Source organism: Rhipicephalus microplus, chromosome 5, assembly GCF_043290135.1.
Source record: "Rhipicephalus microplus isolate Deutch F79 chromosome 5, USDA_Rmic, whole genome shotgun sequence".
NCBI lineage: Eukaryota > Metazoa > Arthropoda > Arachnida > Ixodida > Ixodidae > Rhipicephalus > Rhipicephalus microplus.
Window position 1 is genome coordinate 155,641,568 of NC_134704.1, and position 27,496 is coordinate 155,669,063.

General features: G+C 46.0%; 1 protein-coding gene across 1 annotated transcript in view; it reads right to left on the minus strand.

The window, feature by feature from the left end:
• KCNQ (KCNQ potassium channel) overlaps positions 1–27,496 on the minus strand; it is a 320,065-nt gene that overhangs the window by 109,369 nt on the left and 183,200 nt on the right. The window contains exons 4-5 of the mRNA XM_075896102.1: positions 6,990–7,165; positions 4,086–4,214 (exon numbers count right to left, since the gene is read on the minus strand). Coding sequence (XP_075752217.1) covers positions 4,086–4,214; positions 6,990–7,165 — 305 coding nt within the window. The remainder of the gene's footprint in view (positions 1–4,085; positions 4,215–6,989; positions 7,166–27,496) is intronic.

The following is a 27,496-nucleotide window of genomic DNA, read 5'->3' on the forward strand; positions in this document are numbered from 1 at the left end:
GTAGGTGGCGTTGTGTTCGCGAGCGTTGATCACCACTATCATCATTATCATGGTATAGCACAAGAATCGGTAGCGGTGAGCGAGAAATAAGCTGGTCTCTTCTGCGCATGGTGGTTGCCATGAACTGTTATCTTTAACATGGGTCCCCGGTGCGTGGCACCACGGGTTGCACGTCGGGGTCCCTCGTGGTGAGTCAAGCGTTGGCAACGCCGCCTTGGGTGTGGTATTGTGTTTGTCAAGTTTTGGAGTGTATGGTAATATTGTGTAAAAATGTCCTAGCATGTTGATCATGATTTACATTATAACAATTCGGCGGACGATATCGTCGTTCTAAAATTAGTTGAATAAATGAGTGTGTATCGTTTGGTTTGTTCCGATCATGTCTATGGTGTCCTTTTACTCAAAGAGCGTGGTTGCGATTACCACCTCTAGACCCCACACTGGCGTCCAAAGTGGAGCTCTTGGAGCATCAGACAACAGTTTTTTGCGGTTCGGTAGAAGCTTTTGTTAGAGCCGGGGTAGAGTCGGCCTAGGGGAACTTCTTTGTTAACGTTGAGAACGAGGGAACAGTTGTGGCGTGTTTGAACTTGTTGGCACGTAGAGTTTTTTTTTTCTGCTCGGAAGTGGGTTATTTGGTTTTTTTTCGTTGGTTTTCAAGAACGTTGTTTCAGTTGGGACAATAGCTATGCGGTCTCCATCCTGGGGTGAGCATAGCTTAGAGCACGTGGATTGTAGGCCAGGTCCGAAGCGAGTGAGTACGGAAGCCTCGTGGGTGGTCCGATTTTCTGTAAATAGCTTCTTCTATCTATTGAGCTCAGGGAGCCGGGCACCGTTGCTGTCTGGTATTGCGGCACGACGCCGAGGCGTCGACACCGTCCGGAACGATGGATGCCGATTGCTCGGTAAGCCGTGGTGTCCGGCAAGCGATAGGGCCACCTTACAGAGTGGATGCCTTCTTGTGGCTGCCTTTTCTGAGCCTAGAAAAGGTGCTGGGTGGATGCCGGTTGTTGTAGAGCGACTCATTAGGCTTAAGGCTCTGCGCAGCCGCGTGTCGCACGTGGCACAACTAGGTGGATCGTGGCGTCGAGGTGTTGCACTCTGCTTTTGTCACTTTTTGTCTCGAGATGTACGAATTAGGAGAAGTGACTATTGTTTTAATTTTGAGCTGGACGTTTCTGCCACCACCGATGTATTAGCTAGCAGTACTGACCACCATACCACATAGGCGAAACGCCCGAAGCTCCCTTCCTTAGGCCCTGCCCCATTGTTTTTGTCGAGTGTCTTGGAATGTATGCAGTAGGAAATATGTAATCCACAGCTGCCTGTATTCTGCACATCATCAGCGCCACTGGCCAGGAATGTGGTGGTAAGTCCGGCCGATGGACATGCCTGGGACCTGCACAACTGCCTGCAGTCCGGCGCCCTCGTGAGTTCTGGTCGCAACCGGAAGACGTGTCGGTGCGAGTCAAGGATCATCGCTCCGACGGCAACGTTGCTGTTGCGGACCGGTACTGAGGTGAAGTCGTCGAACCGGAGAGTGCAGCAGTGTCGACCGGCGGCGGTGTCGTGGTGCACGGACATTATGAAGGGACATGTGTTGTCATTTCTTTTTGTTTGAGCTTGTGTAGCTGATTTTTTTGTTTTTCGGAATATGGTGGGCATTAAGGTTGGGGGGATGTGGGAGTGCTGACACCCCCTGTAAAGTTATGTGCACTGCGGGGCGCACGTGTCTCGCCCAAAAGCCGTTTTTCGGGTTACAACTACTGGACAATAGGTGGCGTTATGTTCACGAGCGTTGATCACCACTGTCATCGTCATGAATGTAGAGCGCCGGCGGCGACAAGCCTTGGTAGCGGCGAGCGAGACATAAACTGGTCTCTTCTGCGTGTGGCGGTTGCCGCGAACGGTTGCCTAGCGTGGGTCCCCGGTGCGGGGAACCACGGATTGCTCGTCGCGACCCCTCTCGCTAAGTCAAGCGTTGGCGACGCCGCCTTGGGTGTGTTATTGTGTTTGTCATGTTTTGGAGTGTATGGTAATAGTGTGCAAAGATGTCCTAGCATGTTGATCGCAATTTATGTTACAATAATTCGCCGGACGATATCGTCGCTCTAAATTTATTCAAACAAGTGTGTGTGTAACATTTGGTTTGTTCCGACTGTGTCTACTGTGTCCTTTCACTCCAAGAGCGTGGTGGCAGTTGCTACCTCTAGACCTCACAAGTGGCACCGGGTGTCACCATAGAAAATGTTCGTTTTTATTGATTTCTATTGGGGCGCTTTGTCAAACGATGTAACACTCTTTTTGTAGTATTGCTATTGTTTTCTTTGTTCTTTTCTTTCTTTCTCATACGTGTTCTAATTATGCCCAACTTTCGATTCTAATTGTGCCCGGTTTACTGCCCCTCTGGTAGCACTATGTACCTGCAGTACTTGACGAAGAAAAAATACAAACTCAAAGCTTTTCTGAAGCAAGCTCGGTACAGGTAAACTGAAGGAATTGACGGCGCATACTGAAAGCGTCAGAAGTTTTCGCAGTTTGTGGCATATTTAATGGCACACATTGCTGTGCAAACGTTCGGTGCAACGTCACGCACAATGACCGACTTTAGAACTAAAAAAAATAGGTGTGCGAAAATTTCGTGCGTGCGCGTTTTTTGTGTGTGAGTGCGTGCCTGTGTGTGTGCATGTGCGTGTGTGTGTGGCTGCATGTGTGTGTATGTGTATGTGTGTGCGCTTGTGTTCGTGCGCTAGTGCGTCCACTCGCGCGTGCTCGCGCACGGAAAGTGAGTCAATCATCGCATGATTATTGCACTGTTCCCTTTACCACTGCCAAAAAAAGAGCGAGTAGTGCATATCCCACCAAATCATGTAGAACAGGACGGTATGCCAATCTAATCAACAAAGGGAGACTCTTGTGATACCGCAAATCAAGATTTGCCACAATCTTAATCACCCTCCATCACTGGCCAATAGAGTTCTGTCTCCTGGAATAAACTTCAAAGCCCCTCTAAAATGCTTAGGGGTGTTCCTGCTTCTCAGGAGTGGTCATATATTTCAATGGTATGTCATCCACCAGAGAAATATAGTAGAACTAAAAGGACGACCAGATAATAAACAATATGTTTAGGCGGCCATTAGACTGTTTTTTCGGCTTGCTACGGTGCCTTCGTAGAAATTAATTAAAAAATTATAAAGGAAGAGAGCCACTATAGGCCAGTCAATTACATGCCTACATGATAAATGAAGTTTATTTTAAAATAGTAGAAATACGTGCGGACAATAACAGTGTTTCCTTTTCTCAGCACCTTTACGCTATGCCTCACTTCAGCATAGCCAAATGGGCTTAGTTCGGGCATCATCACCATTTGTTTATTCGTTTTCTCAAGGGCTGTATCTATTGCAACCAACATTCATACTTCCCGATAGTCATCTGTTGCATGCCACGTTTTATTATTTTTAAGTGATGAGTATGGTTCTGCTCATTCTTATGCTTCAGCAGGCACCCAATTCAGAGCTTACAAAAACTAGGCTTCGCTAAAAGCACCTTTTATGTTGCCCATAAAAATTACCACCCACTCGCAAAATCTTCTTTCAGTAAACTACCTCCAATATTAAAACTGCCGTATAGTTATGAATGCAGGCTGAGTGAGCGACAGTTGCTTAATTGCACACGTATGCATAAATCCATCAATGTCTTTTCTAAATAGAACAAAAGCGTTTCCCAATTGAAGCAATATCGAAAGTAAGTGCGATAACATCGCAAAGCCAGAGCTATGCGGCAGCAGTAAGCTTGAAATGCCCCAGTTTTTTGTTCCCTCTTAGACTTTGTTTCTGCAGGGGCATCACGGTGTTTGATGCGTCGGTTACAATTTAATTAGCTACACTAGCCAACAAACAAGATACGTACATAAAAGACTCTTGAATGCAGCTGGACAGATTGTCAAACTCTGCCGAAGAAAGGCAGTTACAGTGTAAGGCATGGTTCTTATTATTCCATTAAGTGAATTTCATTTTGCTAAACATCCCATCCCAAATATCTCAAACAATTACAGCGAAGATCAACGAAAGAGGGAGCAGTGTACTCACCACACCCCACCAAAGGGCATCGGCATAGTTGCCAAACTTTACAGGGTTGATATCTTTCTCCGCGAGAAATACAAGAAATGAAGAAAAGATGAGTCCTAGAAATCCAATGTACAATGTAGTGATGAGCTCCTGCAAAAGAGAAAAGCGGACGAGCATTAGGAAAGACAGACAGCGCCGGAACATTTTGACTGACAGAAACTTTCCTATAATAGCTAATAACATGCAGCGTATTAGTGTCGGGTAAGTATTGGTACACTACAATATTTTTAACAATATTTACAGAAAACACACCAATACAAAATGCGCAAGAGAATGTCAGTCTGCGCAAGACTTATAGCTCCTACAAGGAAGGTTTAAAAGGTTAAAATTGCTCTCTGCTAAAATTTTGATTTTTCGCAATATTTTGACGTCTCCATTTCCAGTGACGTATTTTGTAGTTAGAAGGGACACTGTTTTGAAGTATTTCAGTGGCCTGCATCGCACTATTTAAAAAATGGACAAGGTGGCAACTCTTCCCTGAGAACTTTTTAAAGGGTTGCGAATAAAGAAAACATCTTCCCTAAGAAACCTAAAGCGAATGACTAATAATTCCAATTGATAAACACACTAGCAGCCCTATAATTAGATTACGGAGTTGTAGAACTGCTCTGCGAAGAAAGTTTTCTACGTTGAAACATTTTCACTTTGAATGATGACCCTTTCTTTGTCTTTATTTTGTTTGAGAAAGAAGTACTTGAATCATAAGAATGTGTGCTACGTGTGCGAATACATGTGTTCTAGTAAACAAAAATATAACGCAGCAGAGCGACAACCGAAGGAAACTTGCATCAACAAATAATATTAGTTTTCATTAACCTGATCAGTCATTTTATTTCCTTTCTCTCAATGTTATTAGTCAAACAAAGCAAGTATGTGAATCAATTATAACTATACCACAGAACAGATGAAGCCCATAAGAGCATTCCTCCTTATTTTTTATACTCCAATCTTTCAGCTAAATACAGCACGTCAATGTAGAGTCGCTTTGATCATGGTTTCTAGGGCAACACAGTATAGAGTTTCATACGTGTATGATGGAATGCTTGCAATACTTTTTTGGGAACGGGTGGCTCGAGGAACTATATATATTTTATGAAAGTGTCAGCCGCGTCCCGGAGCATCACTCTTTCAACGTCGGTCAATGAATGTAACCTTGAATTTTGTTCGGAAAGATGAACACGACGCTTTGTTCACATACCGTCTAGAATAATATGATATTATTTTTCCACTATCAACTTTTTGCTTTTAATAGTCACCAAAAAGATTTACTGACTTTTGCATTTACCTATCTACCTTCAGAGAGGAGGTGAATAGTTCACTAGAATTTCTCAGCCAACCTTTCTGATTCGAACCTTTTATTGCGTCATGGGGGAATTCTGTGTCTGCGTTCTGTTTTGGGGTATTTATTGTCAGCATCATCTTGTTTCTTAAGTATAACCTGTTCTAATGTATTTTGAAGCTCCCTGGAACCTTGACACTTCCAAGGTATGATCAGAACAAGGGCAAATAACAAAGCAATCATTTGTTTGCTCGACAACACAAAATGAAAGCAAGAGAAAATGAAGCCAAAAAAGGCCTTTATCCATAGTTAAATAAGCAGGATAGAGACGGAAAGCAATTAGGCAACGTGTTACTTGTGGAGGACAATACGTAAACGCTGTGTTTAAAGACGATAGTTTTTATTGAGATACCTCAATGCAAAGATGTTGGTCTGTGTATTTTTTCTTCCTGTTTTCCGGTCTCTCCCTGGAATCAGCCACCCGGCGAACGTTGAAGCACTTTCTCAAAGCCCAGCCATATTTATCTGGGGGTGCTATCATACTTGTGAACATTGTCGATGAAAATAAAAATATTATGCCTATCGCATGCAAAACGTCAATACTATAGTTTCTGGTGGTGTGTTTCGTTACCTGAAAATGCATAGCCATGTCATCTTAAGGACCCCAGTGCTTCTACGCTGCCCTGAAAATGCGACACTATGCCCGAAAATGCGGGTTCTTCCTGCGCTTTACTGAGACGAGACGGTGCTATCACCTTATCAGTGGCTCTGCGTCCTACACAACGTTTCGTTTTTTGGCATTACTGTAAAATGGTGCCCATATATCAGGCAGCTCCTCCAGACGGAAGACCATCACCTTTCGACGACATTTGCAGTGATGCACGCAGATGCACGGCCATTTTTTTAATTAGATGCTTCTGTGTCATTTTCGAAAAGAGTTCCAATTTCACGATAGCAACCATTGTATCAGGTGATTTATTACACAGAGTACAGGCACGGCAGAAACAAAAACTCTGCACTGTGGCATTGTTGTTCAGCGTGTGTGCATCTGAGACAATCTTTTTTTTTCTCTTAGTGAACTTTTCATCATCATCTTTCTTCTCAATCTGATCGCGTGTTTTCTGATGAGCACTGAGGCGATGTGTGCGCACATGGTCTTTACGGTTATATATGTCACTAATGTTTTGAGTATAAAGTTAGTTGCGAGTGATGCCCGTTCTGTTCTGTCCTTAATTCTCTTCCTCGATGGTACACGTATTTTCGTATTCTAATTAGCATGTACCATTTTGTGGGCAGATGTGCTTAAGAAGTTTGCGAGTATAAAGTGCCAGCAAAAAGCAAAGAACCAAGTTTACTGGCGGAACATGGGAGAGGCATTTGTGCTGCAGAGGGCGTAGTGATGCTGAAGAAGATTATAATGCTGAAGCTCGTACCAACGAGCTCAAAAAAAATCGATTATGCATTATCTTCTATGTGAGGCATGTGTTCGTTATACTGCTTATGTTTCAACTTCAAACTAAGCTGCTCGACTTAATATGACCTCGCTACGAAGAGGGCGTACAAATACTACATGAAGGTGGGCTCACCTGGCGGTGCGCGTAGACGACAGAGCCGAGCAACTTCCAGGTGCCCCCTCGCCGGTCCATGCGCACCATCCGGAGGATCTGGAAGAACCGGAGACCTCGGAGTGCCGATGCTGCGAACATCTGGCCGCTGCTGCCCATGGCCAGGACTACCACGGACGCCACGATCACAATTACGTCTGCACACAAAAAAAAAACGAATTATGAGGGTATGTGCGAAAAATTGCTACGTATGCTAAGCTCCAACATGTCTTTCAGTGCTTCGTTTAATCTATCTATCTATCTATCTATCTATCTATCTATCTATCTATCTATCTATCTATCTATCTATCTATCTATCTATCTATCTGCGCATCTATCTAGCCGCTTACGTCTGGGTGCTCTCGTGATCCCCCTTACTTTGGCGCAAACCAAAATCAGTATAGGAGCTTCAGATGGTTCGACGAATATCACGTGCTGGTCAAAAGATAATGTCACAGTCGCAATCGCATACGTCATCAAACACTTTGCGCCAGATAGTGGCACATACCCGCAGGCGGACATGTGCCACTGGTATGCGGGTATGTGCCACAGGCGATTGACACTTAGTATCTACCCAGGAACGTCGAGAAGAATTATAGTCATCTTTATGAATGATTATAAACAATTACCTATCATCGGCGTTTTTTATATGACGAATGCAAAGATTAATTGTCAGGGTCCCAGTAACAATTGAACTGAAACGTTCTGCGTGGCCGTTAAGCATTACACCACAGAGCCGCGCCAGGAACCGGAACTACCTCTCAAATAGACCCTAAAGTTCGTGAAACATCATTTATGGTTGCAGGGGTGTATATACAATTTTATAAACATTACATATGTATTCTTATGATTCAGCCCTCACGTAGGGTTTAACGCAAATGTTAGTAAGATGCAATGCCCATAACTTGATTTACATAGCAGTGTCTAGGGCTACCGTCCTTGCGAACACCAGCGCTTCATATCAGTTTATCGCTTCTGGTGTGGATATATTCACGTTCCTGTTGGTTTCTTCACGCAGCTTTAAGGACCTGGTTATATAAAAATATGCAACTCTTCAACATACCTTGTGCGTGCAACATTTGTAGATATTTGAAGCGTGATACCATGACAAGTAGCTATATAAAAAATTACAACAAGGTTAACTTTCTTCATTCTACGCACAAAAGTGGTCGCCTAGGTACGTGGTATCTGCCAAAGTTTGCAGAAAAATAGAGTGTTCAGAAGAATATATCAACCACATAGGAACACTCGTTCCAAAACAAACGGACGTTTCGGCCACAGGACTGGCCTTCCTCGGAGCACCCACTGCACGGGCAATCGGCACAAAATTCCTTGCAAGTGTTTAGCGTTACCACGCTTCTCAGAAGAATCACAAAAATAGCATAGCGACTGCCGATATAGCTCCCAAAATTTATTATCAATGCCCTTGTGGGTATCAAGCAAGTGTGCTTGCAGTAGTGATTAAAGAAGTGTTTTGAAAAAGCTCTGACAGACCGCTCCTCTAGCTCTCCCTGGGACTGTGCTGCGCCTTTTGCGCAGGCTTGGCGTTTTTTATCATAAATTCTTGTATCTTCCTTTCTTCTCGCGGTTTCTTCCTGTGTTCTTCCCATTATTTCTTGTGTTTTTCTTAAAATGTAGTGCACCTTCCTTTATGCACGCCGTTTTTTTTTCATGTTTTCTTACCATTCATTCCTGTATTCTCGTCATTCCTTTGAGGGTTTTTGTCACGCTTCATGTGTTTTTGTTGTACCTTACGGTATATCTTGCTCTCTTATCCTAATTCCATTGATGTTGTTTTTTCTAATTTCGCATGAGTTCGTGTGATTTGTTTTTCTGCATGGTATAACTGTCGTTCAAGCACACGAATAACACAAAGGAAGAGGGGACAAGCACTTTTTCTCAACTCAGCAATTTATTGAAAAGAGAAGAATATATAAGCAGGCACTCGAAAAACCACGCATGCGTGTGCAGGCAAAAAGTACAATCGTGGCGACTTGAGAACACACAGTAAAAGCAGAAAGATTATCCAGAAACATATATCTATAAAAGAAAAATACTAACATAGAGTGAACAAGAAAAACATCAGACTATCTCACAGTGTTGCACAGTTAAGGTACAAAGAGAATAAACTACTGTGGAACTGACCAAAGATGAACACGACGTCTGACAGTGTGGTGGTTTCAATCTTGACATAGACCAGCACTAAAATTTTCTATTTTAATTACTAATGAAGCAGGTTGATCTCTTTGCAGAGCAGAACGTGTTTAAAAGTCACCGTGGTCTGATACGCACTCATATTGACATAGACAAGGCAAAGCGCAAATTACAAATTTGCACTCGTCATGTGAAAACATACATAACACACAAAATATCACAATCACAATAGGGATTACGGCAGTAGATTGTGTGCTTTCAACAATATGACCTTCTGTTTTATGATGCTTCTCATAAGCAGTTACAGTTTACTGCTTATGAGAATTTACTGCTTATGAGAATTTACGACAAGTTACTACTTGTCGATTGTGGCACCCACAATCGACAAGTAAAGACAGCTGGCCCCTATCAATTGCTCGTTTACGGCGAGTAAGGATACGATGTCTATTAATGAATGTTGACAGTTTCAACAATAGAATGCCAGCAATAAACCACCGCGCTGTGACGCCCGAGTGCAAGAAGCTGCGAGGCGACTTTCCACTTTCAGTACAATTTGAAGTGAAAACCGAGGTTATCCTAAAGTAATTTTTACGAGGCATAAGTAGACCATAGATTTGATTGATATGTGGGGTTTAACGTCCCAAAATCACCATATGATAATGAAAGACAGCGTAGTGGTGGGCTCTGGAATTTCGACCACCTGGGGTTCTTTAACGTGCACCCAAACCTGAGCTCATGGGCCTACAACATTTCCGCCTCAGTCGGAAATGCAGAACCCCAGGTGGTCAAAATTTCCGGAGCCCTCCACTACGGCGTCTCTCATAATCATATCATGTTTTTGGGACGTTAAACCCCACAAATCAATCAAATCAATCAGTCGGAAATGCAGCCGCCGCAGCCGGGATTTGATCCCGCGACCTGCAGGTCAACAGCTGAGTACCTTAGGTAGTAGGCCACTGCGGCGGGGCAAGTTGACCATAGGTCAAGAGAGTGAGGAAAGTAAATAAGAGATGGCATTTTGCAGTTTCCACATTCCTAATTTATCTAGCAAACACTCCAAAAAGTAAAGTTTCATGTCTGCTGTGTACGGTCCTGATATGATGTCTTGATATCTTCATCATTGTCTGCTGTGGTCATAGTGCAAAGATTAGCCCGAAGGCTGTGGGCTCCATGCTGCTGTGCCGGTCACGTTTCAAAAGTTGCGCTTAGTAAAGGCCTGTGTAATGCGAGATGTCACTTCACAATAAAGAACACTAGATGGTCAAAATTTCCGCAGTCTTTCCCGACGCGTGGACTGCGAAATCACGGAGAAAACTCTCATAATGATGGCGTAGCTCTTGGATGTAACACGCAAAAATATATGTTGTATTCTCCTCGTTTTCTTGCATACGCAGTGTTTTTTTTTTACTCTTCTATGTAAGCGAAAATTTTCATTGAGCATTTAGTTCGCATAGTGGAGGCTTGAAGTATGAAGTTCGATTTATTTTTTCCACAGAAAAGTACAAAAATAGTTGCACCTAATTAGAATGTGGTTTCAAGAAGCTACATACATGTAGCATCACTGGCTCCACCTCTCAGTACCCAGCACTACACATTAGCAGAATGGAAATAAGGATATACACAAAGGCTATTTTAATTGCAAAACAAAGTTAATAAAATATACATATATAGCAGGAAATTTCAGAAAAATAAATAAAACATGCATAGAAAAGGTAACGACAGTAAAAATGTTCAATAATTACAATAAGATAGTGGCTACATGCGAAATAACAACCAAAAATTTGAGAAACCTGGCAATAAAAGGCAAATATACAAAAAGCGCCTGAAAACTATTGTTTGAAAATACACGCGAACTTATTATTATTAATGACCAGTTAAGCGACGAAAATTTTACGCGAATTTGTACGCGGTTAAAAGAGCTTAATATAAACATATCACAGCCCCAAACGTACACTTTCAACAATGACAGCGAAGGGCTCGTGTAACAATATACCTTCATTCGGGTTCACACATCCGTTAAGCCACGTCTGTTATTCCTTATTCATAAAGGCGGATATGTGAAGTGAAAACTATGGCAGACAAAGGACGAACCATGGAGCGTCACAATATAGGTCGACCAGATCTTGCCTACAATCCTTTATGTGCGCTGCTAACAATACATTCTGTGCCCTTTGTATCAAACAATGCTGACACAGAATAAGAGGCAATGCGCCTCCTCTGAGGTATCCTAAGGAGCTTCACCTATTTTTGGTTACTACTCTGTTGCCAGACTCCAAAGAAAACAACTATCGCTTGTAATTGTAAAGAGATATTGGGAGAGCAAACTAACGTGACGCAAAGGAGGAGACAAACGAGCGCAGATTGTAACTTGGTTTATTCAATGAAGATAATATGTACCAGAAAGACGAGCAGGGAAAGAGAAATACAAAGGAGAAGGTTCCACTGTGTTCAAGCGACACTTGATCAAGGTGGAACCTTCTCTCTTGTATTTCCCTTTCCCTTGTCGTCTTTCTGGTACATATTATCTTTATTGAATAAACCAAGTTACAATCTGCGCTAGTTTGTCTCCTCCTTTGCGTCCCGTTAGTTCACGCTACCAATGTTTAATTGTGAATATATAACAACTAGCCCGCCCGGGAAACATTCTACTATTGCTTGTAATATAGGCATTGCATTGATATATTTTGGGCCCGTAACCATCTGACAAGTTTCCTTTGGCAGTATTCATCGTACTTGTTCGTACACCTCACCATGTAAATCACTAGCACGGCACTGTACGGAATAGAAACGTGTAAATTTTTGTTGCATTGAGCCTGAGCACAACAAGAAGAAATGAATAGAACGGAGCTCGTTGTTGACATGGTATTTATGATTTTCTCGAAGCAACCACAGCCACAACAACAAACAACAATTCGAAGTTTTATGCTGAAGTGAACGAGATTGTTTAGGCCTGCATATCTTGTTGGGAGAAATATGGCTTCATCATCTTGGTTTTCATCTTCTGTTCACTTCAGATCCTTGACCCAAGCGTGAAATGTGATTAGAAAAAAAGCACCATTGAATTAGCGTGTGATCGCATATTAGCAGTATTTGGCCTTCTTCCTGCGCATATTTAGGTAGTCGCTACATAAATGCGACATTATCCTGACAAAGGAATTCTTGATGAACACGATCATTTAATGTGATATCTAAAAACACGATAGTATACACATTCTGATACCTTATCCTCGACATCCAATTTTGACGGTACCGCAGCTACACCGAGGCGAACAAGTCCTCTCCCATTAATTTCAGAGCGCGCAGCAGGTGGCCGATTATTTTTTTTTTATTTTAGAGGCAAGATCACCATGTAGCAGCATGCCACCTAAAAACGGACGGTGGGGCAACGTACTTCGGCTCAACAGTGAAAATGTCCAACAGAACAATCTCACAAATGATCCGCCAAGTGAAAACTTCTTGCACTATCCGACGAAGCCAAAGAAAGCTCTTCGAGAGCCTCCTGCTTCTCTTGGAGCCGCTTCTAGGACGAACTATTATTACTGCAGCACATGTACGCACAGAACAGGCAAAGGCTTTACAACAGTGTGGTCGTCCCCGTGATGATTAATACGCGATACAAGTGTAATATGATCCTAGTTACCCTTACTGTTACGTATTGTGCAGTGAACAGCCAAGATGTATGAAAAGTGTATAAAAGCACCTTCAAAAAGAGCGAGCCTCTGATCGCTGCGCACTAGGTGCACTTTAACGACTGCCAAGAAAAAAGTTCAAACACCTGCTATACATTGAACGTATGCACTCTGACGACAGCGTCCATGACAACGATGCGCATGACACATGATCACTTGGCACATTCAGCAAACATCCTGTGAAACTGAAGATGGAATTCACACTTGACTGATTGCACTTCTGAGCTCTCAGTTTCGGCTGCATGTCAAACAAGCGGTCAGTCCAGAGGTCTGTGCGAGCGCGATGGTAAATTCCTTTCTTTTAATAGTGCAGTTCTTCGGCAACCATTCCTGTGTTCAGCGGCATCAACGTCAACGTAAACGGCAGAGCGAGCGAGAACAAAAGAGGGTGAATTCGGAGCGCAGCAGTAAAAAAGGCGGCGATAGCGAGCAGAGCAGGAAGAGTTGAAAATTACAGTGGCAAGGCAACACGTTCCGAGGCACCCGCCAGCAGCGCCACAGTAGTACGCGCCATTATTTGGTTACCGATGACGTCATCGCTAAAATATGCGGCGAGGGCGTCCACCGATACCGTGTATGAAGTTGAAGCACGGCATGAACGGAGGTGTGGTGGTTCTTGGGCCCTCAGACGCAGAAACCCAAGACAAGGACAAAAGAAACATGTATTGACTTCACACACAAAACAATCACAACACTGTGGCTATCTGTACAACACACTGGCTCCGTAATTCAGTCATACAGTCCTTATGTCTACGCGCCCGGAGTAACCCACGCGTCCTCACAACTTGGAAGTCTAATTCCGTCGGGTGCCACTCACACTCCCGCTGAAGACGATGGCGTCGACGACGCAACCTCACCACGGGAAGGTTGCCAAGTGCACGGGAGCTCACGAGCAGACCATCAGCTGCTCGTGCTGAACCAGGAAGCCCCACGCTGCGGCCGACGCAACACCGAGGTCGTACCTTCAATTGGCGGTTGTGCCGGACCGGCTCCGACGTAGCACCGTGGCCACGATCTCGGTGACTGGTTGTGCCGGACCCGAGGAGTCTGGACAGGATCAGCCGCTTGCCCTGGCCCACACGCTCGTCCGCCACAGGAACAGCATGTCAGGCCCGGCCCGGAACCGCCACTCGCCTCAGGAACATGCCACGCTCGTCCCGGTTGGGTTGGTGACACCCATTCGTTGGTTCGGTCCCCTGAGGCCCAACGCCTAGCGCTCTTGCTAGCTGGCCGCGTTCTTCCTCTGCCCGTCGCTGTTCCGAAGCTCACGCGCTCACGTTCGTCTGACCCCGTGCACACTTTCGTCTTCGTCAGTTATTTTCCGCTGTCGGTTTCACTTCCAGTTTCAATTTTGGTTGTGAGAAGCACTCTTACCACACTCCCCCCAACTTCCAGTACGTTGTACACACGTAACACAGAGTTCCCGAATATAACAAAGGTTCCGCACACTTTAAATGTCACAGTTTAGATGTAAAAAAACCCATTGCACTATGATGACAACATGAATAAAAAATTGTGTACAACGGCAATAAGTCACTGCTCGGTAAAAGCCGCACGACTCATGTAGTCGACACCAACGTTGTTTACACCATGAATGTGTTCCACGTGAAAGTCATATTCCAGAAGAAGGAGACTCCACCGCAGGACTCGATTATTTAGGTGCCTAGCTGACTGAATATAAGTCAATGGCTGGTGGTCACATTGCAACGTGAACGGCTTGCCATAGAGAAAAATGTGGTATTTGCGAACAGCCCAGACTACGGCAAGGCCTTCTCTTTCAATTGTGGAGTAGGCTGCTTCGCGGGGTAGTAATTTACGGCTCGCGTAGGAAACTGGGTGCAGACGGCCTTGGTGTTCCTGGAGCAATACTGCTCCTAAGCTCCGCGAAGACGCATCCGTGCGCAGAACAAATGGCTTATGCAAGTCGGGTGACTTCAGCACAGGCTGCGTGGACAACAGATTCTGCACTTGTCGAAACGCTCTCTCATGTTCTTCACCCCATAATGACTTATTGGGGTGGCCTTTCTTCGTAAGTTCTGTGAGCGGAAATGTCAACTCAGCGTAATTGGGCAAAAAGTCGCGGTAATAACCTGATAGGCCGAAAAAGGCTTTCAATTCCTTCTTGGTGCTTGGCGGCACAGCTGCATGTATCTTATCAGTAATGCTCTTACTCGTCTGCAGCATACCTTGCCCAACAGTGTGGCCCAAAAAAGTGGTAGTCGGACAGCCGACCGCACATTTCGCTGGTTTTATAGTTAGACGAGCCGCTCTGACGCGCTCAAACAATCTCTTTAAGGTTACCAAGTGTTCTTCCCAAGTTTCAGTAGCGACGAGCACATCGTCAAAGTAATATGGCACATTGGGAATCCCCTCGGTGACGACTCGCATTAACCGATTAAATACTGCCGGCGCAGTCTTGATGCCGAAGGGCATAAAGTTGAAGTGGTACAAGCCAGATTCACATGAGAAAGCCGTGAGCTCTTTCGACTGACTGGCCATAGGTACCTGCCAGTATCCTTTAGTAAAATCAAAGCGCGAGTAGTAGTTGCATCCCGTAAGCTTAGCGAACATCGAATCTGTGCGAGGGATCGGCTCACAGTCCGGAAGTATGACCTTGTTCAGTTGTCGGAAGTCAATACACAAACGCATGGTGCCATCTTTCTTCTTGACGACCACTATGGGCGAGTGATAGGCTGACGTTGACCTTTCAATGACACCTAACTGCAGCATGTCCTTCACTTTCTCCTCGACGGCACCTTTGACAGTAAAAGGTAGCGGGTACTGTCGTACCTGTATGGGAGCCTCTGATGTAAGCTTCAACTCACAGTGAACAATGTCAGTCTTCCCAGGTACATCTGAGAAAACGTCTCTGAATTCTTTAAGAACCGTTGTGGCTTGCTGTCGTGCATCAGCGTTGAGCTCCGATGCTATGGTAACATTCGTCCAGTCCTGTGTCTGTTCTAGTGTGATATGGGGCACTTCGTCGGACTGAACCTCGTCTGTGTCACTTGGCAACGTCGTGGTAACGCCTGCGACCGTTCGTTGGCTTAGTGGCTTGCGCTCCTCATACTTCTTTAACATGTTGATGTGAAAGAGCGTAACCTTGTGGCCCAGGTTTACTAGGTAATCCAGTTCGCTGCGTTTCTCAATAACAGGGAAGGGGCCCTTCCAGGAAAGCACCAGCTTGTTAGCATCGGCTGGTAACAACACCAGCACCTGGTCACCAGGGACAAGTTCGCGCTGTCTCGCTTTCTTATCGTAGTACCCTTTCTGCAGCTTCTTCGCCTTCATCAATTCTTCGTGTGCGAGCGCACAGGTGCGTTCTAAACGTTCCCGCAGCTCCATCATATGCGTGTATGTCGTCTTGGTCTCGTCATCGAGGCGAGGGTTCGTCCAGCGCTCCTTGAGAACAGCCATTGGCCCTCGCACGTATCTACCTTATAATAATTCAAAAGGGGAGAATCCAGTGCTACATTGGGGAAGCTCTCGGTAGGCGAACAGTAACGAACCAATGTAACGGTCCCAGGTTTTCGGACGCTCTTGACACATTCGCCCTATCATGCGTTTTAATGTCCCATTAAAACGTTCAATCAAACCATTGGCCATCGGATGGTATGGCGTAGTAGGCAGTTGTTTGAATGAAAGCAGTCGGCTGAATTCCTCCATAACTGCTGACATGAAAGACGTGCCGCGATCACTGATGATCTCTTTAGGTATGCCAACGCGAGAAAACATTTCCAGGAGACCTTCCGCAACCTGTCTCGATTCAATGGAGGGAAGTGCTACCGCGTCGGGGTATCGCGTCGCAAAATCTCTCATTGTCAGTACGTAGCGATTGCCCTTTTCAGATGTTGGTGACAATGGGCCGATAATATCAATGCCAACTCTCGTAAACGGTGTCTCGATGATAGGTGTGGTGCCCAAGGGAGCGCATCCCACCAGGTGGCGTGGCACCATCCGTTGACAGGTAGTGATATGCACGATACCGGAGGTACTGGTGCGTGATAGCAACCTGCAAATAGCGGTGGTCAACGCAAACCAAGAGATATGGCGGATGAGTCGAGAGAAAGGCTTTGAGGTGGTGAAAATAAACAGAGAGGTGCATAGGTGGGGGGGTTTTCAACGAGACAGAATTTACTTCGATGGGCGGGAAGGTCATGAGGTGGGTTGGCGACTTGCAGGACGCGCAGTAGCTTTTTCGGGGGGCAAGCGAGCCCTTCGGGGTGCAGGATAGCTAGTAACGACGAAAACAACCAGGGAGACTCTTCGACAGGTGGTATGGACAGATACGATTCCAAAGTGGCACCAATATCTAAGAGAGGTAGAGTCCGGGGCATAAATAGACGTAGCCACGAGCGCCAAGCCAATTCAGACATAGAGTATATTAACATTCAGGGTGGTAGGAACAGGCTGAAATGGGAAGAGATAGAAGAACAGCTAAGGGAAGAGAGGCCGATGGTATACGGTTTTGTAGAAACACATCTCAGGGACATGGAACAACCTCCGAACAATCCGGACTACGCGTGGGAATATTGTAATAGAACAGAAGGCGGCAGAAAGGGGGGTGGTATTGGGGCATTCATTCATAAAAGTACAGACTGGCAAAGGGTAAAGCAGGAGTGCAAGGAACATTTATGGCTAAAAGGGAAAGTGGCAGGTCAAATGACACTCCTTGGTTTCGTGTACTTGTGGACGGGAGCAAAGGCCAGAGAGGAAAACCAGGCAATGGTAGAGTGTATATCAAAGGACATTCAGGAGTTAGGAAGAGAGTGCGAGATAATTATACTAGGAGACATGAATGCGCACATAGAAGATATAGATGGGTATACCGACCCGACAGGCAAAATGATCATGAATATGTGTGAAAGGCTTGATTTGATCATTTGCAACAGTACCGAGAAGTGTGAAAGGCAAATAACATGGGAGGTAGGAAGGCTTCAGTCGACGATAGATTATGCACTGATGTCACATAGGATGTATGATAAGCTCAGGGAAATGCACATAGATGAAGGTGGCTCCAGAAGTCTGGGTAGCGATCACAAACGTATCAAGCTAAGTTTTGGAAGAGCAGTGAAAGTGGGAAGGAGACAAGATGAGCAACTACAGGAAAATTTTTATCCAGAAAGGCAAATTGAAATAGCCACTAAACAAATTGAGAAAGTAATCACGGAGGATAATAAGACAGTGTGGACATACACGAATCTAATTACACTCTTTGAGCTAGAGCTTGCTAAGATGCGTGACAAGTCACTTCGGAAAAGAAGACACAAACCCAAAAGTTGGTGGGATGAGGAAGTTAAGAGAGCCATAGCAAAACGTCAGGAAGCCTCTAGGGAACACAGACATGCTAAGCAGCGGGGTGGACCGACAGATGATGTGGAAAGAAAATGGGCAACCTTTCTAAGCTGTAGAAGGGATGCATCCCTTCTGATCAATGAAAAGATTAGAAGGAAGGGAGCTCAGTGGCTGGCAGAAGTACATAAAAATAGAAAGGCAGCTGCGAAATTTTGGAACCATCTAAACTCCCTAAGAAATGAGACGAGTCTAAAGCAGAGCTTTATAACTACAACCGAAGGTGCTAGGCTAGAAGGGGACGAAGCTATTGAATCTATAAGAACAAGGGTGACAGAAAAATTTCAACAAAGAAGTAATTTATGCACCACAATGGACAAGGACGAATCAAGTGGTGCAATGGCTCCATTTTCACAACAAGAGTGGGAAAGGGCTGAGAAAAGGGTTCCTAGTAGTACATCAACAGGCCCAGATGGCATTCCAATTAGGCTGATAAAGACATTAGGTCCGAAGTCTAAGCAGGCTTTGAGAGAGGCAGTGAGTACAATAATATTCGATGGTGAAGTTCCCGATGGATGGAAACTTAGCAGGATGAGCATGATCTATAAAAGAAAGGGGGACAAAGCTGACATAAACAACTACCGTTTTATAACAGTGACATCAGTGGTCTACAGGCTGGCGATGCAGATTATAAAGGAAAGACTGCAGGCGTGGATAGAGGATGAGGGGGTGCTGGGGGAACTGCAGAATGGGTTTCGGAAACACAGGAGGTTGGAAGACAATCTGTTCTCACTGACGCAGTGCATCGAAATAGCAGAAAAAGAACACAGGCCCCTGTGGCTAGCATTTTTGGATATCAAGGGAGCGTACGATAGTGTGGTTCAAGAGGAATTGTGGGGAAAACTGGACACACTAGGCGTGGAACACGTAGTCACTAATCTTTTAAAGGGTGTCTATAAAGGTAACAAGGTTGTTATAAAGTGGGAAAAACAGGTATCCAAGCCTGCAGAGGTAAAACGGGGGCTTAGGCAGGGGTGCCCCCTGTCACCCTTATTATTCATGATGTACCTACAAGGATTAGAGGCAAAATTAGAGGGAAGTGAACTGGGCTTCAACCTCTCTTTAGTCAAACAAGGAAAACTTATTGATCAGGCACTACCAGCATTAATGTACGCAGATGATATAGTGCTAATGGCCAACAACAAGGAAGATTTGCAGAGATTGATGGACATCTGCGGTAATGAGGGAGATAGGCTAGATTTTAGATTCAGTAGGGAAAAATCAGCAGTCATGATTTTCAATGACAACGAAGGTAGTGAGCTTAGAATACAGGAGGTCACGCTAGAGATAACAGATAAATAAAAATATCTGGGCGTATGTATAAGCAATGGGACCGAGTATCTGAGGGAACACGAAATATACGTGACGACTAAAGGTAACAGGAATGCAGCAGTCATGAAAAATAGGGCACTGTGGAATTACAATAGGTATGATGTTGTGAGAGGAATATGGAAAGGGGTCATGGTTCCTGGGCTGACGTTCGGCAATGCGGTCTTGTGCATGAGATCAGAAGTTCAAGCAAGATTAGAAATTAAGCAACGTGGAATAGGTGGGCTTGCTTTAGGAGCTCACGGGAATACACCAAATCAGGGAGTACAAGGTGATATGAGATGGACATCATTTGAGGGCAGGGAAGCTAGCAGCAAGATAAAATTTGAGAAGCGATTGAGAGAAATGGGGGAAGAGCGTTGGGCTAGGAAGGTTTTCCGCTACGTGTACATGAAGAATGTCGATACAAAATGGAGGAAGCGAACCAGGAAGTTGACTGGTAAATACTTAGAAAACAGCAGGTGGCCAAACCAAAAAGAACTATTGGTTAAGAAGAAAGTGAAGGAAACGGAGACTGACATGTGGAGAATGGGAATGATTAAGAAGTCCGCACTAGAGATCTATCGAACTTTTAAGCAGGAAATTGTCAAGGAAAGGATCTATGATAATACTCGGGGTAGTTCTCTACTGTTTGAGGCCAGGACGGGAGTACTACGAACCAAGAAATATCGGGGCAAATACGAAGGGGTAGACACAGTGCAGTGCGTGTGGAGAGGAAGAAGAAACTGCCGAACACTTGATAATGTTCTGTAAAGGGCTTCACCCTATAGTTCAGGATGATGGCGCAGAGTTTTTCAAAGCACTGGAGTTTAGGGACCGGGAGGGCAAAATAAACTTTAAGCGGGTAGACTTAACTAGAAGGAGGTTATCTGATTGGCGGCTTAAGTCAAGGCACGAGTGAAAATTAAACTCTTCACTACTGCAAAGTACGAATCCTCAAACTCACTTGTTAAGGAAAAAAATATATAGTTTTTGGTTCATTAGGTATTACGGCTTGGTGGCGCTAGCCACCGCCCGATCTAAAGGGTACAGCCATATCCATCCATCCATCCATACAGATGTCGCAAGATTTCACGAAGCGTTTTGTGTCGGATTGGACACCCGGCCAGTAGAACTCTCCAGCGACCCTGCTTACTGTCTTCGTGATACCTTGATGGCCGGCTAAGATGCCTTCGTGGGCCAGTTTCAGCACCACCTCAAGCAACTGTCGTGGTACAACAAGTTGCTCCAAATTAGTTCCATCTGGCAAGTTGTGCTTGCGGAATAAGGTTCCGTCCCGAATGAAATACACCGTTTCTCGATCGTTGGACATGATTTTCTTGCCAACCGCCTCGAAACATTTTCGCAAAGTTTCGTCATCCACTTGATACTTTTTAAGCGCCCCACTTCCCACTTGTAAAGCAGGCAGAGTCATCACAGGTAAAGAAGTGTGCTTCTTCGTTTCTCCTGCTTTTCCCACGAGGACTTCTTCAGGTAGGGGCCACTTTTCCATGGCTTCATGCGGTGGCTCATACGCTTCCTCCGCATTCGATCTTGGTTGGGTTGCGTGGAAATTACCGGATACATCCTGCTCACCATTGACAGCATTCCCTTTGCTAGAGTCTGTGCATGGTGCACGCCTTGTTTCCACATGGCCATGGTCATGCTGTGGTGCTGACTCATTCTTAGGTAACGTATCCGGCAATGCCGCGCCCTTGATGTTGCCCAAAATTACGTCGTATAATGGGTCGGTCATACACTTAACGAGTACTTCCCCAGTAATCAATGTATATTGCAAAAGGACTTTTGCCTCTGGGAGGTATCGCACAGTACGGTCCAGTAAGTACACTGGGCTCGTCGTTCCCGTGAACTTCTCCTTCGGAACCAAGGATTGCCGCACGACTACCGTGTTGCAGCCGGTGTCTCGAAGCACATGCACTGGTCTGTCCTCTAGGAACCCCTCGACAACAGGCATGTCAGCGACTCCAACGTTCGCGGATCGTCGACTTGATGTGGCATTGACGATGGGTATTGTTCCGCCGTCTTGGAGAACAATGTAGCCACTCTTATGGTGTTCAGGTGTCAAGTCTTCGCGTTTTTCCGATAGCATACATGATGCCTGGTCTTTGCCAAATTTTAAACCGGGGCATCTGTCACTGCTGTGTCCACTTTGTTTGCATACTCCGCATCGGCTGAAAGTATTCCCTTTCGTGCGGGACCAGCAGTCAGCTGCGCGATGGCCTGCCTTGTCACAAAGGAAACAGCGACTTGCAGGCTTCTCCGTCTTCTTCGCGGACTCCGGCTTGGACACCGAAGGTCCAGGATCCTTGGGAATCCGTTCTCTTCCTAAGTTTGTGAGCGCCTGTGCTTCCATGAAGTTATCGGCAGTCTCGCAAAGCGAACTCAGGGTTTTACAACTTCTCTCCTTGAGAAAGATCCTGAGTGCCGGAGAACAACCCTTCATGAATTGCTCACTTATCATCAGATCTCGCAGGCTAGCAAAGCTTGTCTCCGTTTTTCCGACTTCAAGTCAACGGTCAAAGTAGCCGGAAAGTCTTGCAGCATACTGCAGACCAGTCTCGTTTTCTTCGGGCTTCGCTTTACGAAATTTTTCGCGGTAGCCTTCCGCAGTATAGCGGAACCTCTGAAGAAGCGCCGCTTTCAGCTGATCATAATTCAGCACAGCTGTTGGATCGAACCGGCCTATGACTGTTAGCGCTTCTCCTGTCATGAATAGGCTAAGCGAAAGAGCCCACTTTTCACGCGGCCACCCTTGTCACGTGGCGACCCGTTCAAATCGCTGCAGGTACGCGTCGAGGTCGTCCCGAGCCTCATTGAAGGGCGAAATCAGTTTATGAGGACTGCAGACCTCTGTTATTCCTCTGGCGCTCATGCTGGATCCTCCTTGTTCGTCAGCCACCCTTGGCTGCACCCTGCTTGCGCTCTCCTGAAGTCGAAGCTTCAGTTCGAGGATCTTCAGCTCTTATTTCTGCACCTTCTGCTGCTGCTCTAACAGCTTCTGCTGCCTCTCAGCGTTTTCTTTCGCGATCTCGCGCTCCCTAGCACGCTCATCTCGAGCTTCAACGCACTCTCGCTCAACCCACTCTCTGAGCTCCTCGTTCTCCAACCCTAGCTGTCGGCCAAGTGCAATAAATTTCTCCCTGTCCATGACAAAGGCTGCGTCTGAGTAATGGCTTTAGATTTTAATAAGCCATCCTGGAATCTTCTGATCCTGGCAGGCTCGCCAATTGTGGTGGTTCTTGGGCCCTCAGACGCAGAAACCCAAGACAAGGACAAGACAAACATCTATTGACTTCACACACAAAACAATCACAACACTGTGGCTATCTGTACAACACACTGGCTCCGTAATTCAGTCATACAGTCCTTATGTCTACGCGCCCGCGAGTAACCCACGCATCCTCACTACTCGGAAGTCTAATTCCGTCGGTTGCCACTCACGGTCCCGCTGAAGACGATGGCGTCGACGACGCAACCTCGCCACGGAAAGGTTGCCAAGTGCACGGGAGCTCACGAGCAGACCATCAGCTGCTCGTGCTGGACCAGGCAGCCCCACGCTGCGGCCGACGCAACACCGAGGTCACACCTTCAATTGGCGGTTGTGCCGGACCGGCTCCGACGTGGCACCATGGCCACGATCTCGGTGACTGGTTGTGCCGGACCCGAGTCTGGACAGGATCAGCCACTTGCCCTGGCCCGCACGCTCGTCCGCCACAGGAACAGCATGTCAGGCCCGGCCCGGTACCGCCACTCGCCTCAGGAACATGCCACGCTCGTCCCGGTTGGGTTGGTGACACCCGCTCGTTGGTTCGGTCCCCTGAGGCCCAACGCCTAGCGCTCTTGCTAGCTGGCCGCGTTCTTCCTCTGCCCGTCGCTGTTCCGAAGCTCAAGCGCTCACGTTCGTCTGACCCCGTGCACACTTTCGTCTTCGTCGGTTATTTTCCGCTGTCGGTTTCACTTCCAGTTTCGATTTTGGTTGTGAGAAGCACTCTTACCACAGGAGGCCTATCGGCGGCAGCTATTGTAGAATGCACCCACGCGCTCCCTTCCGCAATCCTCTGGTTAGACATACAGCCACGCTATTCTCTGGCAGTGGTGGCTGATGGATATGCTGCACGCAGCTGCCCACGCCCATGATATCACTCACGGCGTCCTCTTCCTAATGGAAACCGTGTACCCATATACAAGTTTGTCAGCCATTTCTTTCTCAACGATGAGCCACGCACTTCACTGCTGACCTTCTTCTGCCACTGCTGCTAAACAAGCTGCCCGAGCAGGGGCTCAACGCCACCGGCGCTTGAATCCCGCGGTGCGCGTCGCCAAAGCAGAAGTCTGAGTTTATCGTAAAATCAAAAGTCTAAACAGCTCCGCTCTGACTTCGACTTAATCTGTAGCTTAATTTTCAGTGACCTTTATCCTGGCTTTTCCTCTTGACAACTGCCTAATCGACGGGAACCCATGCGCACAGCATACCACTTTTGTGACAGTGCTGCTTGACTTCAGAAAGGCAGAAAATATGTTTGTTGTGTATTTCAAATGGCTTTCAATCACTCCTGACAGGAGTGATTGAAATAATATCAAATAAACTTTTTGTTCACTCTCTGCACACGCAAGACTATTGTCTTTTCACGACATTTGCAGTGAAGCTTGCAGATAAGGGGCCCATTTTTTCCCTGCAATCTCTTAATATATACAGGGTGTCCCACATAACTTGAGCCAAGAATTTGAAAATTAAAGACACTTCAGTGGCGAATTGAACCAAACGTGTACTACATTCTAAGTCAGGTGCCGTATAATGAACGGCATATAGACGGAACGCTCCTGCGTACTGACTAAAATCCTGTCTATAGGGAGCCCAGCAATACAAAATACCCATGACATCCGTGCGGCACGGAAGTCACGCATACAGCCGGTAAGGGCAGGCGCAAGAAGGCAAACAAAGAAAAAAAGGGAGAGCCGCCGTCTCCGTCACGCCAGCATAGCGCCAGAAGCCGGCATCAACTTACGCAGAACCGTTCAGCAGAACCATTGAGTGAGGAAAAAAAAGAGACAGAAATGCCCCCCCCCCCTTCCCTCTTGTCGCCACGACAGCTGGGCACCCGGTGCCGGCGTGACGGTAACCATCGCCTGCATGCCGTTGCATTTCTGCGTCGCCGTTTCATCCCGCTGTCTTGTGATGGTCGTTTTAGGGGCCAAGCTCTTTGTAGCGGCACCCGTTCGTCCCTCGTAGCCATTGTAGTGTGTAACAAGTATAACACTTTGACCTCCAAGGTGGTGCCGGTGAGAGATTTCTTCTGTGCGTTGTTCAACAATAAAAGATAGTGCTCAATGTACATGCCAATGGCTGCTAAGGGGGAATGAGAGACAGGATCATTCGGCTTTTAGTTAACGCGCACGCTGCGATCCCCATTAGCAGCCATTGGTATGTACATTGAGCGCTATCTGACAAGAAAGGGTTGCTACGTTATACTCGCTGGGTGTAACCTCCTTAGTTTTAGAAAGGTTTAGCGAGCGTTGAGCCACAGTGCCATGAATACAATGAACTAGTATATACCATGAACTCGAGGTGGTTAAAGGTGGAAAGTGGATACTAAGCGCAAGCCGTAAGAAAGTGTGCGTGTGCCACCTCTCGTTCAGTCCTTGGAATGTCCGCCGGATGGCGGTACTTCTATATTGGGAATATATGATGAAAATATGCGAGATGGTGGTACTTGGAGTGTTGAATAGATGGACGAAGGGACACACATACAGATGCATGGATGGACGCATGAACGGACGCAGGGGCGAATGCATGGACGAACGCAGGGACGGACGCACGAACAGACGCACGCACGGATGAGCAGATGGACACATGGACGGTCACACAGACGGACGCATGGACGGACGGAAGCTAGAACGAATGGACGGACGAAGGCTTCGTCTCACCCTCCATCATTCACTCCGTGGATATGCTGCCATTTTTTTCTACAAGATAGTCGGAGACCGAAACATTTTCCAGTGCTATATGGCACATTTTATTCAATATATCATACATTTCTGTGCATTTGGGCATACACTGCGATGTGCAGTCCCATTGTTACTTTTTTGACTTCAATAAAAGAGTGCAAACAACTTTTTGTTCATCAGTAGTCGAGGTATGACACTCTGTCATGCACTAAATAAAAGAATACTAGTGCATGCGTGACAGCATTCTGAAACACTGGCCAATGTATGTTGATGCTCCAAACAAGTTGAACTGATGATTTTAGGAAATCATGGCAAAAACGAAACAAACTGAAGGCCGCGAGACAGAAATTGATCAAAATGGAAAATCTATTGGCCGATCTTTGATTAGTGGCTGCGTAATTTGATGATGAACATCAAGTACAGAAGTCAGCAGGAGAGCCCCAGCGCGGTGGTCTAGTGTCTAAGGTACTCGGCTGCTAACCCACAGGTCGCGGGTTTGAATCCCGGCTGCGGCGGCTGCGTTTCCGATGAAGGCGGAAATGTTGTAGGCCCGTGTGCTCAGATTTGGGTGCAGGTTAAAGAACCACAGGTGGTCGAAATTTCCAGAGCCCTCCACTACGACATCTCTATGGTGGTTAAACCCCACATATGTATCAGTCAATCGAAGTCAGCAGGAGAGCGTATGTCACCCAAATTTGCTCACTCTTTCGAACATTAAGTACAGTTCTCATATTCCAGCAAGAATTTGTAACCGTGAACCACGCCCAAGATAACCAGTGTACTGCTGTGGAGATAATGTACTAGCTATAAAAATACCCATTTTCTAAAGAGCAACTGCTAGCATTAAGAATAAATATTTTGAGGTTCGTTCTGCACCTTTTGTTGACCCCAACTGCACGCCGACGTTCGCGAAAGAGATGTGCAGAGGCATTATTTGTTTGGAGGGAGACCGACCTGTTCGTCGCTAATTTGTGTACGTCATACTTAACCTTGGCGCGCGTTTCGGCATTCACTTGAACAACGATGTGATGCTAAATAAAGGTAAGAGTAGCCACCCCCATAAATATGATCAGTTCAAAACTGAAAATGGGTAAAAAGCACTCTATATGCGAAATAATGCGCATAAATTCTAATTGCAGAAATAGGTAATCGTTGAAATGCTAAAAAGCTGCTGCTGCCCCAGCGCAGCAGTTCGCGCATACGAAATGCAAATGTTAAGAGTAGGCACGCTAAAACACCCATGCAACGTTTACGCGCGAAAGCGCATTGTCTTCAAGCAGCTGAGAATAGGCTGCTGTCCTTGACACGCGTGTACCTCCCGACACAAATCAGCCGAATTTCTCACAGCACACGCACGTGCGAGAAACATACGCTGGTTTCGACAGTCCAACACAGCCTCGTCCGTGAATTTCGGTGAGCGTAACACCCGCAGCTCACGGGAAAGCCCTAAAACGACGCACAAACACATGTTAATCGTTCTTGCGGAACGGCGCACCATGAACTGAAGTCGGAGCCGAAAGCGCTCACCGTGGTTGTCTCTAATTCATGAAGCCCTACAAACTATTCGCTGATCAAATGCATGCACATAACACAAAAACAGTTGAAGGTTACAAAGACGGTTTGCAAAAAGCCACTTGGTAGATATATACATCCGCAAACAGAGTCGCCGTCATGCGGTGGCGCTGTGGTGTAATGGGTAAGACATCTACTCGGCGTGCATGTGGTTCCAAGTTCGATTCTAGGGTTGTGCTTTGTATGTTGATTTCGAACATATAAGTGATTGTGATACTAATGGTTTTGTAATTTTCTGTAGTCGTAATATGCGCCGCATTCTTGGCGAGAAACCACTCTGAAAAGCGTAAAATTATACTTTTTTCCGCCACCACATCAAGGCCGGGCCGCCTACGGAAAGTCACGCCTAACCACAGGCCGTATCTTGCGAGAAAAAGTTTGACCAAAAATCCCGGCTATTCAGAAGGCCACTTTAAATCGAGCTGGTTTCTCTGCAACACGGCTACG